General features: G+C 41.8%; 1 protein-coding gene across 1 annotated transcript; it reads left to right on the forward strand.

Moving 5' to 3' along the window:
• Positions 1–4,390: 4,390 nt before the first annotated feature.
• Positions 4,391–4,906, forward strand: LOC116245554 (uncharacterized). Its single transcript, XM_031617037.1, has 2 exons — positions 4,391–4,519; positions 4,631–4,906. Exons 1-2 carry the CDS (start codon positions 4,391–4,393, stop codon positions 4,904–4,906), a joined length of 405 nt encoding a protein of 134 aa, XP_031472897.1.
• The last annotated feature ends 11,244 nt before the right edge of the window (positions 4,907–16,150 follow it).

The raw sequence follows: 16,150 nt of genomic DNA on the forward strand, positions 1-16,150 counted from the left end.
CCCAACCCCAACCCCAACCCCAACCCCAACCCCAACCCCAACCCCAACCCCAACCCCAACCCCAACCCCAACCCCAACCCCGTCTTTTTAGTATAAAATATGCAATTAGTATATGGTGATCAAGATGGTATAGACATAGCTGCCAAGTCTGAAGGATTTTTAGTAGCTGAAAAATCGTTGTTGGAGGGACCGACAGCCATATTTTTATAGTAATTGCCTGCATCCACTACTGCCTTCCTGGCATTGTATTCTGTCTTCATTGGTTCCAGCTCTTCTTCGGAAAGGCCAGTTTCCAATCATGCTATATCCAGTAAGCGAATATCCTTCTTCTGAGACTCATGAACCATATCTTTGAGGGGCCTCACTTTTGCTGAAAAAGGCAAGGATGTTGAGGTTTTTCAGTAGCTCCAGCTTTCCCTGCTCCTGCAAAGAGCAATAGCACGCATGAGAAGGTTGTGAATGAGGGAATTGCCAGTGTGGACGTTAGAGTACACCAGCAGACGCTTGATGAGTTGTGCAACTAATTCCTCCCTCAGTTGTTGAAGCTTTACCAGTTCTACTAGCAATTTAAGGGCTCCTAGCTGTTCGCATCCCACCGCATCCATAAATCCTGAGCTTTCCTCGTACTCCTCCAAAAAGTCCAGAACTGAGTCGACGTGAAGCGTAACCAGCGCGCATGCCTCTTCGCTGCGGGATACCGCACGCAGTAGAAAATGAGTGATATGGCTACTTCTGGTATGAGCTGTTGGATCAAGCTTCAGGATTAGTAAGTCAGGAAATGCTCATCTTCAAAGTTTTTACAAACTTCTTGTAACTCGCTTTTTAATCCTAAGGAGCGTCTGTAAGCGCTGTAGCTGAATGATCGTAGAGGTAGTAAAGGCAAGCATAGACTGAAGGCCGACGTGTTCATCTTCAACTATGCGGAAGACCAAATTGCGGATAAGCATGGTCTTCAAAAAGACGTAGAGTTCCATTGTCGACTCACTAAGGAAAAAGGCGAGAAAATCCTGAGTGCCCAAACCTTCTCGTCATCTTGCAAAAGCTCAAGCAGCATAGACTGGTTATCCTTGGCAAACTCATAGACTTCTGGTGTTTTTTTGACAAGTGAGGTAAGTACTCGGCTGCAATATCCCAAAAGGGTGGAATCTGCCTCTTCCCTACTGAGACTGGTGAAAATCGTTGCATATAGGATAGCAGCTACTCTATCCTTCCTCTTTTTTCTGTACGAGGAGTCGGTAAGCCGTACCGCTAGCTAGATCTCTGCAACTCTGGCGGGATACAGGTAGCACTCTCGCTAGTTGCAAAGAAGTATGTTTTGGGAACAGACAGGTAGTCTACTAACTGCTCCAAGTATTCGGGATTTTCAGCAATTACAGTTTCTAAGACGAAGGCTTCGGGTGCTTCCAGCAGCTATGTCAGAGTAGGCATACCAAATTAAATATAGATTTGAAGTTACAAACATAATTTAAAACCGATGTGTTGTGTGATGTTTTTTGCTTCTATTTTTCTTTACTGATCTATTGGGATTGTGTATTATTTATTGATATAAGCGTATCATATGCTGAGAGCCCTTGGATCTTGGTTGAAGCTGTGGCACATCGTGGTGATTGGCTACGTTTGCCTGCAGATTTGCACGCCAATCCCGAGACTACCTATCGAGGTGTTCATTCTGGAGATCGGCGCAACTGTAATCAATTCTCATCTCAAAGAAGCACTTCTTAGATTTATTCCAAGTGGTGCTTTCTCTCAACCTGACCTATGCCCTCATTCCCAACAACTACTCTTTCGTGGCTGGCCTATACTTCCTCAAGATCATCTACGTTCACAACTCTTTCGGCGAAGCCATTGAAGGGCTGCTTGAGTCTGCCAATAACTCACTAACACGCATCCTAAAGTTTGTTTTGAACATTCTGCGGTATACAGTGGTGGAGTATCTCTTCTTGGGATTGGTGATGTTGGCATATAAGGTTTCCACTTTTGGCGATAAGGAAGGAGGACTTCCGAAGACTATGTCATTCTCTATAAGTTGATCGTGACTGCCACAACCATCGGATATGGTGATGTTACTCCCAAGACTCGCCTTCAGATTCAGTTCTTTACCTACGCAATTCCCTTCATCTGTGCTTCCTTTGTTCTCTACTTCAATGCAGTCATTCCAGTCTTGGCGAACTCACTGATTTCCTTACCGGAAATGCTACTCTTTAGACTGAAGAGGGATGCCACGAGGGAGAGGTTTTGAAGTCAAAGGTGTGGAGTGGACAAGAGAGGGATTCTTTCGTAAATTCATCGAAGAGGTGACCAAGAGACAAGCTGAGCATGACTAGCACAACAAGAGGCTCGGTCACAACTGGATTGCAGTTTCTGCCAACCACTATGAACGCCAAATTCCTCTCATCTCCACCATCCTTGCCGGTGATGAAGGAAAGAGCTCAAACTGAAAGTCAGTTCGAAAGTGAGACGCCAGTACTATCCCAAAGGGTGGGTCATTCTGCAGGTAAAACTTTGTTTATAGGCCGGTGACGTTTCTGAGGACTTGATGATGGTTGACGAGGGAGAGGTGAAGACTCCAGCCTTGCAAAAGAAGGGTTTCGTGTTCAACAAGGAAGGTTCGCCAGCAAATCTCCGTCTCGCGATACCATCGTTGCCACCGAGTTCGTAGCCATTTGGGCCATCAGCATGCGCGACTTGGAAGACCTCGCCAAGACATCCTCCAAGATCCAAACCATCCTCACCGAAGGATTCAGACCATGATCATCAACCATACCCAATATCCTTATGAAAGATTGTTTCATCTTTAAATAACCAAGCGAATAAGCTCCAGCGATCTGGTAAGATATGTATGTGCAAATGATAAAGGCGATAGACGAATAGATCAGAAGAGAGTCTTGAGGCCTTCTTCGACCTTAAGGAGGTGATACTTGCCGTGATTGATTTCGAACAGGACTGAATAATGGTGGAAATTGGGGAAGGCTCCTATCTTGACATGCACTTGGTAGATGAATTGTCCGACGTGCACATTGTGGACCCACGCCTTCTCGACTTCGTAGTGTCCCACTTCTTCTCGTATTTCTTCTCCAGCTCAGGAAGGATGTGCTTGAACTCATCCAAGATTTCAGCGCTGACTTGAACCTGGTCGTAGCTCATTATACTATCTTAATATTATCATACCAAATACTCCCCGCGAATTAATAGGGAATACTTGCATCGATGCTTTTGTCTCGAACAGCGATTTTGCTTAAAGAAGACATCTTTTATTTGAATTATCCATTTGAAACCGAAGAAACTTTCTTTTTCATTTATTCAGCAATATTTTTATGCATTTTTCGTTGATTATTTGGCTTATTAATACCGTCAAGGCAATAAATGTTATGTAACCTGATAACAGATGAATCCTACTGTAGTTATTTGATTGTTTATTTATATTCAGAAACATTTTTCTCAAAGTATATTCATGATGCATAAAAAAATGAAACTCTGAGTACGCAAACGATGGGTTTCGTGTTCAACAAAGACTGTAGACCATGTCTCCAAATTCCATATGATCTAAATGAGAAGATAGTTGCATACATATATAAATTGGCAAATTAGCCTATGGCCATCTGTTAAGATATGCAAATGCAAATAATAAAGGTGAACGGTCCCTAATGAAATCAGAAGATGTCTTGTGTCCCTCTCGACGTTGAGAAGACGATACTTGCCGTGATTGATCTCAAACAAAACTTTATAGTGGTGATGATTGGGGAAGGCTCCCGTTTTGATGTATAGCTGGTATATCATTTGTCCCACATGCACGTTATATGCACAGCCTCTCTCCATCTTGTAGTTCTGCCACTTCCGCTCGTATTTCTTCTACAGTTTGGGCAGGATGTGCTTGAAGTCCTCCAAGACCTCGGCACTTACCTAAATTTAGCTCATAATACTCACTTTTATATTATCAAGCTAAACACTCACTTCAAAATTAATCATCATCCTAGTATACCTCTATACTCACTCATAAGCCCAAAAAGCTCTAATCAAACCACTATTTTTTACTTTATACATGTTAAATTCAAATAACTTTGCTTCCACTTGTCTAACTTTTCTGTGGCTTTAAAATTAAATATGGTATAGGTATGCACTTACTGAACTGAATCTACGATTGTGAGGATTCTGATGTGAATGAATCAATAAAGGTCATTTTATGTTGCGAAAAGTATTTGGTTGGGCTGCATTCTCAAACGTGAAGATCCTGCTATCGACGAGCAACAACATCCACTTCAATCTTGCGACTGAAGAATATCTCTTCTAAACTGCTGAACTGACAGTGCCAACGCTCTTCCTCTGGCGCAACAGTCCCACTATCGTAATCGGCCGGCATCAAAACCCTTGGAAATAATGCAGAAACGAGGAGATGAGGGCGCAAGGAGTGCTACTTTCACGCAGGAAGACTGGTGGAGGCGCTGTATATCACGACCTCGGCAATACTTGCTTCAGCTTCCTCACGCCCTATCAACAGGGACAGGAATACGACTACAAGACTGTTAATAACGCTATCCTGTCTAAGCCTTCAAGAAACTAGGAGTGGAGGCATAAGTTGCTGGCAGAAACGATATCCATGCGCAGGCAAAAAGGTAATCATATCGTCAATTAGATTTCCGGTTCAGCTTACCGGCTATACTTAGGGGGAAAGGACGGCAAAGGGAGGAAGGCACTGCATCATGGAACTGTCCTCTTCTCTGTTGACCTCCAAGCTTTGCAGAAGTACCTTAACCCAAACAAAAAGAAATTGGAAAGCAAAGGCGTGAGTTCAGTAATTGCTCGTGTTATGAACCTCAGCGAACATTATCCCCAGCTAGGCCATGAATCCTTCTGTAAGGAGTTAGAGACTGCTTTCCAAGAGCATTATGGCGGTACAGCTGAACGATAGGTTCTCTAATACAAAAATTGCGAAAAGAGAACTCAATCATCAACACCAACTTTTAAAGATTGAGAAGTTGGGACTGGCTTTATGGACAATGTCCAGAATTCAAATACTCGATTGATAAAAAATTCGATTGGGGTATGACATAAGTCACCTACAACGTGCAAGATGGCATAATCCAAGAGGGCAAGATATACAGCGATTGTCTATTCCCAGATTTCATTTCGATTGCAAACGAGGAGTTGAACAAGAAAGTGACGTATGATCGGGAAGGCTTGGTCCTGCTTGAGACTCGGATCAAATAGCGGGGAGGAGAGGAGTGGCGAGTGATGGCTGAGCAGCTTTGCCAGTGGATGCAGAGCTAGCTGTGACCTGTAATGATGTTAACTGTATCTTCAAGGGGTTATTCGGCTGTAATAAAAATGAAGAGAATAATTTATGATTTATTGTCCATGGGGCCTCTCGCCTTCAGCACCTATCAACGTCGAGACTATATAATCGATCCCAAGCGAAGGCCCTCGGACCTTATCGACGAATTAGCCAGTCCAAAACAGGTGGAAAATTTAGTGCATAAGTTGAATAGCCGCGGGGAGGGTGGAGCAAAAGTGCTCAGAATGTATACGATAGTGCACTGGTGCCTAATATACGAGCCTTCTCTCTGCTAGGCTTCCTCGAACTTACGTTGGATGGGGTTAGTAGCGACGAATGGCTCACCAAGAATATTTTGAAACCGTATGGTGCCTTTCTGCAAAAGGTTTGCAGCTCGGAGGAGGATTACCGACGCAGCAAGTCGTCAGGGTTAATCGAATTCACTTTTTAAAGACTATTCTATGTGGGAACGCTGCTGCAATAGTTATTTTTGGCTTCCAAAAAAATTTCCCCTCTGGCAAGATACTACAAAGAAACTTAGCTGGAATGCCCCACTCTCTTGCGAGATTTCGTGATGATGCTCGCCTACCATGCGCAGGAACTTTATACAACCTTCAAGATAATACTGGGAGAAATCATCCGCTTCCCCCAGAAGCATGTACGCACAGCTGAGCAGAAGGACATGGTTAAATATGTACTGGAGGATTTGCTTATTATCATCAACGAACATATGAAGAATCTTTTCCTCGACAATATTTCTTCCCCTTCGGGCATGGCTATGGAGTTAAATTGTTGAAAATTGAGGAACTACAAGACCACAGTAAAGATTCGTCGACGATTTGCTATTCAACATGCCTATCAAGATGCGCAAGCCTAAGAAGAAGACGCTGGACCACATCCTTTTCGACGAGCAGGGGAAGCTAAACCCTGAAGTAATCACCACCTTGGCGCAAATAAGGCTGGGAGATTAGACGATGCGTAACAGCATCGACGAGAGCTACCGGAGCCACCGCCAGTCCACTCGCAACATGGAGGAATGCATCGAAGATATATGATCTTTTGCTATTTTGCTAATAAATTTATTGGCCCATGCCCAAAGCATAAATCAAAGCTCTTTTACTGGGAAACACACAAGGCTCACCTTCTCCCTCCCTATCAAGTTTCAGCTCTATTCGTACGCCTACTCTACCATCTCTTTCTGCAGCGATCAGCAACTTTAAGGAATCGATGGATAAAGTGCATGAGGCTCAGGGGAGGAAGCGAGTGCTTTAGCGTCAGCTAGAGAAACAGAAATCAACCACGATCAACGCGCAGAGGCATTGCGAATATGCCGACTACATTCGGCATACTGCTGATCTGGATAAGTATCTCCAACAATGGAATGAAGCCAACAAGATAAGAAGGATTGACCATCAGTCTTTTTTGAATAGGCAAAGTAGACGCCGCATCAAAGACAACATCGATAACAGCCGTTCTTTTTTCCACTCCACCAATGCCCAGAAGCGTCAGACCCTAAAGGAGGAAAGCCAGTAGTACGAGTAGTACATGCGATAAAACCAAGAGGAACAATCAAATAGCAGAATAAAGCAAAGAAAACGCTCACAGAAAGAAGAAAAGCAAAGACAAGCGCAGATTGCAGCTTTCCATGAGCGAAAACAACAACAGATCCGAAATGAAAAGCAGAGGCAAATTCGCCAACTTTTCAGTCACTCTCTTTCCAACCATAACACCGTCAACATATCGTCTAGCGCAATCATTCCCTAAAAAACAAACGATACAAGGAAATCTAGGCAGTAAAGAAGCTAAATACTGACCAGTTGCCCATAAACCTGGCCTCCACCATTAAAAATCCATAAATATACGTGCAATGATGTCCATATATTCATTACTGCCATACATAAGAAGTCAAAAAAGGATCACTGCCTGGGGTTTAAGCTGGAGTGGCGGTTGATGAGGGTGCTGATGAAGTCCATATCTGCCTATAACCCAACAGTGCACTTCCTGCATATAGTTGCTAAGTTTGCACAGTCCATCTTCCTCATGGATGAGATGTACGTATGTCTTTAGCCGATCTAAATGAAGGTATCTGTGGCCATCTGTCGAACTGTCTCTTCAGCTGGTGTGAATGTGGCTGCGGAGAGATAGTAAAGCACGAATTCCAGTATCTTTATCGATCTAAACAGGTTGTGGATCTATCCCTCACGCTGGAGCCAAGCTTGCCTTATCATGCGGCGCAGGTTAAGCACAATACTTGAGAAGACGCAGTTAAGATCCAGTTGCATGAGAGGTGAAAGAATGAAATCACTTCCTTTTTTCAAGATTTCTCCACGCTTTAGTAGCAAAATGTCTCTGCTTTTTTTTGTGTTTTCTGATATTGCACTGCATTCGCTATTGTTAATCTTGGTGGTATATATCTCGCATCGCACTCTCGCCTACTCTGCATACTTCTATAAGTGCGAAGCCAGTTCAGGAACTTTACTCGTTTCTTTTGCGGTTAGTGCTCTCAGTAATTGGCTGAGTTCCATCATGCCCAGAAAGAGAAGCATGATATTGAAGGGAGATGATGCCATTTGGAAGATGTCTCTATTGTAGTCGCCAAGCAGCTCAATACCCACCGCACGAGAGCTGCTATATTAAATCTGCATGTGACTGTCCCCTCTATTGGAGCTTCCTACTTTACTTTTCTTAAAAGCTCCACCATCCGAGGCGGTACATCAAACTCCACATCTTATTTTATATTCAAGAAGCGGGACTGCACTTCTCTGAGGCCATTATTCGCATAGCTAAACTTTTTCATTTTAAAACTAAAAATAACTCAATCATGCTTCTCAGTATAAAGATAGGTTCGTGATTTATGATCCATGATTTCCGATATGCTTGAATGAAGGTAAAAATGTAAGGATGCATTTTAACCGAAATATGTAACTATAATAATTTTATAGGTTTTGATGTTTCCAAGTGTGGCCAAGGAGGACATCAGGGAGAAGATTAAGGAGAAGGCTTGGGATGATCGGTTCGCATCCAAGGGAGGCATCCCGGATTATTCTCCTCTCAAGGATAAACATGCCAAGAGCTATCGAAAATCAATCAAGAAGGAGTAAAGCGAAACGAAAGAAGGAAAATAGGCAAAACCAACTAAGGAGGGAAAACGGACTTACTTCGAGAAGAGGATGGAGCTTATGGATGAGCTAATTGCACTGCATCGGTATGGATTGATCCATATAGTCCCCACGAAAAATTGCTAGAGGAGTATCAAGAGTTAGCGGCGAAGTACAAGTTGCCTAACTTCTACATCTACTACTCTTTGCTGCCTCTTTTGTCTCCTGCTGCGAGTGCTCCACAGTATCTCTTCAACGAGAAAAAGCTCATGAAATAACAGGCTACTTTTTATCATCGGATCTCTACTGCAGTGAAGGCTCGCTAGGAGTGCTTGCAAAGACTTAGGGGCACATTGTCTCAGTTGAGCTAGTAGAGGTTGGAAGAAAAGCGAGCGTAGCTAAAGGAGGAGATAGGCCATCTACGCTTCCTCACCTAAAACGTGATTGATGAGATCAAAAGATGGCGAGACAGTTTGGGAGCATTAGAGGAACGACCTATTTACTACAACGACAACCAGGAGAATTATCTCATTCGGCTACTTAATGATAACCACTTCATTTTCAACTCAAAGCTCGCCCTTGCTCTTGCCTTTGCAGACAAAAATGATCCTTTCTTGCTTGCCCCCTTGCGTAGAGCTGAAGGCAAATAGGCTTCACTTTTTATCTAAATCCTGCATCTCGCCAAAGAGCCAGCACACTATCAAAAATATATGTAATATCTAGCAAGCGAAAAGGCTCACTAGCTTAGCCTCCATCCGCCAGAGCGCCAGCCTCAGACCATTAAGCATCCATCTGAAAAGATATACAAGCTGGCACAACAGCCTCGCCCAGAGCCTCTTCCACTGAAAGAATAACCTGAAGATGAGGCCAAGAAAATGGAAACTCTCAAGATGCGAGAAGAGCGCCTCAAGAAGAACTAGGAGAGAATCAAGTCCATCAAGAGCATATATGAGACCTACAGTCGGAAGGCTGAGGAAAAGCATTATCGCAGTTAGAGAAAGTTGCCTGAAACTGACAGTTAGGATCGTAGAGGTAAAAAACGTGTGGAAAGCATAAAATTACTACCAAGAGCTGATGAAGGACACAGATCGAAACAGTAATAAGGAAGTGACTTTTAAGCCATGGTTAAAGCAAGAGTAGATGGTGAAAAAGTATTCAAAACACCTATTCGACGCAGTGCAGGCAAATCAGCAGGAAAGGGAAAAAGTGAGGATCGTATGATCTAAAGCTTAAGGGACATCCAATCAACATTGCGAAGCAAATTGCAAGTAATTCAGCAGGAGGGTGATATAGCTACTTCTTCTCTCATGCCAGCCAAACGCAGGAACAATGACGAGATCATCAAATATTGAAACAGTAAATCCTAGGAAAGATCGAAAAGGAGGCTCAAGAGAAGGAAAAAGCTAGGAAAGCTAGGCGAGAACAGGAAGAAAAAGTTCTATAGGAGTAAAGGCAAAACTGAAGAAATAGATGGAAGAGAAACTGGAACAGAAAAGAAATAGAAACTGCTGGAGCGAGAGGAGCTGGAGAGAAACTCAAAGAGGAAGAGGAACGCCTCAACAGTCAAAAACAACTTGAACTTCAGCTGCAGCTCAAGCTTAACAAAGAGAAGTAACTGCGTTAATTAGAAAAAATCAGAAGAGAGTCACTGGAGCGATAGAAGAAGTATAGGGAAGAGCTTGAAAATAGCAAGCTTTGAGGAAAAGCAAAGAAGAAGATGCTAACGTGAACGTAGATAAAAAGAAAGGCTTGCCGAGGAACTAAGGAAAAGAGAAATAAGGGAGCAAATTGAGCAGGAATTAAGAGTGGAGGTTAAATCCGCACAAAAGGAATCCAAAGAGGACTTGGGGCATTTAAGAAGCGCAAAAGAAGCAGAATTGGCTAAGGAATTATAAAGTCTTAAAATGCGTGAGGGCGTTGAGCTGGAGCAGTTGAGGAGGTAGAATGATCTACGTTAGCGAATGCTAAGGCTAAAAAATAAGAAGAGGAACTGAAACGCAAATAAATCGAACAACTGATGAGGGAGGCAATTCAGTCTGAGAAGTCGCAGCTTGCGGAAGAGGCAGCTAAGCGTAGAATAGAAATGAGGAAGGCATGAGAGCAAGTGTCAAAGAAAAACTTCTCGAATAGTATCGGAACGAAAAAGAAGCCCAAGTTGAACAGCTGAGGCTTGAGAGGCAGCAGCAGCTTTAAGAGGAAGTGTATCGCGAAAAAATAAGGGAAAAGATCGAAAGATAAATGCGTGTTGAAGCCATCCAACGTACCAAGCAGGAACTGGATCAACGATAGGGTAAGAAACAAGAGATTCGATCGAAGCTATAACAGGTGAAGGCGCATTTGATAAGGATGTTGGGATCGACCGCTCCAAGATCGAGCAAGAAGTCAAAAAGGAAGTGGTTTAACGAGTCATCTTTGATAAGCAAGCTAAAGGTAAGCAGCCAAACACGATCTACGTCTACAATTCGAAAAAGAACTTTTACTTCTGCTGTCCCTCAAATATATGCCCCCAGCAACACTTTCCAGGTGAAGGACATCAATTACTTCCAAGGAGACCTCCACCTCAACTCTAAACTCAATGAGTCACGTCCAACTAACCAGAAACCAGCAGTTTCTCAAGCTAGAGCCCGACTAAACCCAAACAGCTCATCGACACCATGACTTTATAGCAACTTCAGATATATGAGAAGCAGAAGGAAAAGGTAAGCGAAATGAAAGAGGAGCGCATTATCGAAAAGATGCGTTTGCCTGAAGAGGAGGAAGGCTTCTAACAGGTTAGTATTCCTCGGAAGGATAGAGATGAAGAAGGTTTTGAAGTAAAACCCGTTCTGCAGCAGCCTTCAATTAGATTAAAAGAAGGTAAATCAGCGAAAGAGCCAAAATAAGACCTCCATAAACAGAAAAGTAAACGAAAGAAAAAGAAGAAAGAGGAGAGTGATGAAGACTCTGAAGATCGTAGTCCTAAAAAACATAAAAAGCGGCACTATTACGATGAATAATCAGAAGACTCTGAAGACGTAGCTCGCAGGCGCAGCAAGAACAAAAGAAGAAGAAAAAATTCTTCATAATAACCTGCCTCGAGTGAAGAGAAACCAAAGCAAAAGAGTCCAACAAAGACGCAGCAAAGGCATGATCAAAGGACTTCTGAATAAGAGAAAAAAGCTAGCCCTATAAAAAAGAAACCTTCAGAGAAATAAGCTGAAGTTATAGAGAAACAGAACTTATAGAAGGGAGTCGTACACTTTGATGCCGATAAGTCCAAACTGAAATACAACCCAATCGATGAGATCACATACAAACCACAAAAGCTGCAAATAACAGCTAAAAGTTCCGCATGTCGCTAGAGGCTATCCCTGAAGCTGAGTTTGACTAGTATCTGGAAGTACATCTTTCGAGAGTCCCACAAGGACAGCTGGCAATACAACTTCACTCACGGGAAGATCTTTATCGCAAGCTTATTGGCGAGCTTACTTTTTGCCTTTTGGTAGGCCAATACGAAGGACGCGTCATCGGGTTGGCTCTTGCCTACCACGACCGCAACAGGCAAGATGTGCGAAAATTCACCATAATTCACTTGGCAACATACCGCAACGATGACCTCAAGGACTTCATTCTTTCCTGCACAAACTTCATCTTCAGGAAGGATCCAGTTGATGAAATCGAGTTCCATTACCGTTTTAATGAGAGCGATGCTGGACAGGCGGCCTTCAGCACTGACTTCAACAAGTGGTTCGATAAGTATGGCTCTGTGTTCCAAAAAAAGACAGATGAGGCAGTCTTCTAGCGAAAATATGTACTGAAGAGACAATTCAATCAAAAGTGCTAGGTGGTGTTGGGAGGAGTCAACAAAAATACTTTCAGAAATCTATTTACTGTCTATTGCGGAGTGCTTATGTCTGATACCGATATGCTTCAGTTCAAATAAGAACTAATTGATACCTTAGCTCCTGAAAATCAGGTTTGCTACTCCATTATGGTTTCAGAACTTTTCAGGACCTACCTGTCGCCAGATTAAGCAGAAGCATTGAAGAATAAGGTGAAATAGTTCGTAAAACTAAAGGAAATGTTGGTCTTGGTGGTGATGATGCAAAAGAAAAAGCTTAAGCTGGATGAGCTAAAGCTATACGAATACAAGACCCTGATTGAGCTAAACATGAAATTGATGAGTCAGGGTAAGGAGATCATTCGCTATTGCAAGGATAGCAGTGGAGAAATAAATCGGCTTTACTATGCTGAGCTCAACCATGCATTCAATCTCCCTTTCCACTTCCAGACTACTTCTCTGCCTGTTGAGAGCAGATAAAACGAGGTGCGCCAAATCAGCTACTTCCGTCTCAGCTGCCTTCCTCCTTTCAAGCTCCACATCATTAAGAGTTCTCTCTACAACACTGAAATGAATATCCTTCCTACTGAAAACTCAAAGTATAAACTTTTTGTGCTTTCCGCTCAGTAATACAACTAACTGAAGTAGGCCAGCCACCTTGATCTCTTTATGTACATTCGTCTCTTCCTCAAGAATGTTAAATCTCACAATGTGGCTGTCTGGAAGTATGTATGGTTGCCTGAAATGACTGACCGTGGTGCTTGGAATCTGAGAGAATATAAATCCTTCCTGAACAAAGACTTCTACACCCACGATTCTCTCAACATAACCTACCGTCAATTCTTACCTGGAGCACTTATCATCGAGCCTGAGCATCGCGACCTGGTGATAACACCTCCTTTCATCGTGGGAGTCATGAGTATGGCGCTATAACAAGTTTCCGAAGGGTCTCCAGTCTATGCCAGGATGATTGAGCTTGACGCTTTGAAGACTCTCGAAGTATAGACCACACCTGGGACTGGACAGTGATAGTTTTATTTAGTTATCAAAACAATTAAAAATAATAATAAGTGTCTCGAGTGCATCCTCCTAAACTTCTTCCCGTTTAAAGAAATCCTTAAGTGAATTTTCATTGTTATTTTGCTATTTTAAAAGCTATTAAGCACCATAAATATTGAAGCGAGAGATAAGTGTGCGTTTTTTAAAGAAAAAAAACATGAAATAGCTAGCTACACATTGATAGGGTCATAAATCAATCGTTCATGCTAGTAGTCCATCTGGCGGAATATTTTTTATTACAAAATTATGGGGTTGGGTTATTATATTTTTTGATATGAAGTTCATTAATCAAATGATGATTATACCTAACCATAATTAAATATATATCAAGCAAAATGGATGATTCCTAAATCGTTGTGCTACTTTGGAATCTTTGAAAATAGAAGGAAATCCAACCATATTATAGGATAGATTCTGTTCAATTTTTATTTTTGGTGTTTTTACGATTTTTTTCCTGATATTACGATAAAATAATATCTAATCCAAGCAAATAAATTGTCCCTAATAATGGAATTGCATGCATTTTTCTCCCTTTCTTACCCTACCAACTCCCTCACGCAAAATGAAGCGATCGTTTATTTAAAAGATAATAGCTTTATTGGTTTCTTTAATCGTCTATTCTTTTTCCAACTTCTTATAATAATACTAAAACAATCAAAATTCAAAAATAAACAAATGGGAACCATCTAATCAAAATTAAGGAAGGGTACAGATTGCAGCTGGCACCTCTATTTCAATCGGAAGTCAACAGAGGACTAAAGCCAGAACACAGCCATAAATCCAAATCATTGCCATCAACAATAAACCCAGCCGTCTGATCAATCCGAGTTTCTCGAGGAATGTGAAGCCTCCCTTCACCACAATCCTTCAACCAAGAAACTGCAGGTTAAATTATCAAAAATTCAAACAAACTCCCTAACTTATCCCTATTCTACTGTGGGATTAATTAAAAGCAATATTGACGGCCTGGAAGTTCATGGAACCGGCACCATCATTGGAAAAAGACACGTCTGACCTGTGCACACAATTGCTACTCCATCAAGAATAAGAAGCCCACTGAGAACATTCAGTTCTTTCCCGCCTATTCCTCATCAAGACATGGACCATGCTATAAACCCAAAGTGGTCCACCTTCCTCCCTCCTTTCAAAACAGCCTATTGGATGATTCTTCAATTGAAAGCACCATTGCCAACGATTATGCTGTCATCGAACTTGATACTGACGACAACCTGGAAGCAGCCTATGGCAGTTTGGGCATTGATTTTTCTTAAGATTTTTCAGGATGGAAAAATAGATCATCGGTTATAGCAAGAAGCATCATAGGCACAGCCATCTCTATTGCTACAGAGGTGAAGGACATCTTGAGTCTGGTATAATTAAGTATGATATGCCAGCTAGTGCGGAATGGCAGGATCTGCCATCATTGAAGAAAGAGAAGATCATTATTTCATAGTGGGTCTGCATGTCTATTGCTTGGATGTTGGCCACTCCAAGCAGCGAGGAGGACTCAAGATGGGTCGAAGGGTGTTTGAAAATTTGCAAAAATGGATGTGGAGGAAGTAGAAACTGTTGATCTAAGTAATTTTTTCATAACTAGGATAAAAAAGCCTTGAAAAAGAGGGATTGAAATATATCAGCAACATAATTGGAAAAAATTAGCCAACCTAACTCTTGTGAAGTGTAATCTTTATTCGAATGCTGGTAAGTACCTTAGAAAAGGAAATTGGACGCATCTCGTCCATCTAGATTTAGGAGGCAACAATTTCGGCAAAGAGGGCATCCATTAGTTCAGCCAGGGAGATTTTAGGAGTCTTAAAAGCTTAAGCCTATGGGGAAATAGTATTTGCAAAGGAGGCGCCTATTATTTGACATTAGCAAAGCTTGATTCCCTTGAAAGCCTCAACCTATGTATATATTTGATAATTTAGACCACAATTAGTTGGGAAAGGATGGCCTTGAGAACCTCTGCAAAGGGAAGTGGCTTCATTTAGTAGCTCTTCATATTGGCAATAACTTGATAACTTTTGAATCATTATCCCACTTTCAAAATACTTGCTGGGCAAGGCTGGAAAGCGTGAATCTCTGGGGAAATGCTCTTGAGGCCGAAGAAGCAATAATCAAAGCTCACCTTAAGCATCTATACAAAAAATTCAAATCTTTGACGATTTGAAATGATTTCACTACTAAGCTATATTTATAGCTTACCATATCATGCCACTCAATTATTCTGAGAATTTTCAATAAAATAACTCCAAGACAAAGGTCTTGGTCACGATTAAAAATTGCCATCTTCTTATAAGTTGCCTTATAAGTTGCAATAATATTTTGATTCATCATTCAATTATAATAAAATTGCTTGTAATGAATGATAGCGAGTAAGAGGGATTCTACGAGCCCATCATCTAAACCTTTACCCAATGCCTTCTCAAAACTGAACAAATCCAATCATTCCTAACACTCAGCAATTCAAGCCAAAGCCGGCACTATGCGTCCACTATCAACTGTCGCTCTTTCCTTATCCTTAATAAATAGATAAAATAAGCAATTTGATTGTAGGAGAGCGAATTTCCCCGAATTCTAGTGATCCCCTGAAGCCCATACTCAAGATGTAAGGTGAAAGTAAACCTCTTTCGGAGTTTTTTCCTCGAAATTTATAGTGTCTTTACAATAAATTTCGCGAAAAGCTTATATTTAAGCGCGATCTCACTCGTAATAGGTAGAAAATTCAGTCATAATTCGAAATGTAACACGCCTGGTTCGCGATGAACAAGTGATCACTTTTGATGCCATACGCCAACCACCCTCATAGCCACTCACATTCTCATCTGATTTTTAGTGCGGAAATTTGCATCTCGTCTTCAGATAAAGGAAGCAATAGACTTACTACCTACTTTTGCAAAACGA

This window comes from Nymphaea colorata, unplaced genomic scaffold, assembly GCF_008831285.2.
Source record: "Nymphaea colorata isolate Beijing-Zhang1983 unplaced genomic scaffold, ASM883128v2 scaffold0737, whole genome shotgun sequence".
NCBI lineage: Eukaryota > Viridiplantae > Streptophyta > Magnoliopsida > Nymphaeales > Nymphaeaceae > Nymphaea > Nymphaea colorata.

Bases quoted from the DNA above. Each gene is read 5' to 3' on its own strand.
- LOC116245554 (XM_031617037.1), top strand. From the start codon at position 4,391: ATGAGGGCGCAAGGAGTGCTACTTTCACGCAGGAAGACTGGTGGAGGC. The intron at 4,520-4,630 runs GTTAATAACGCT...ATCGTCAATTAG, and splicing joins AGGAATACGACTACAAGACT to ATTTCCGGTTCAGCTTACCG.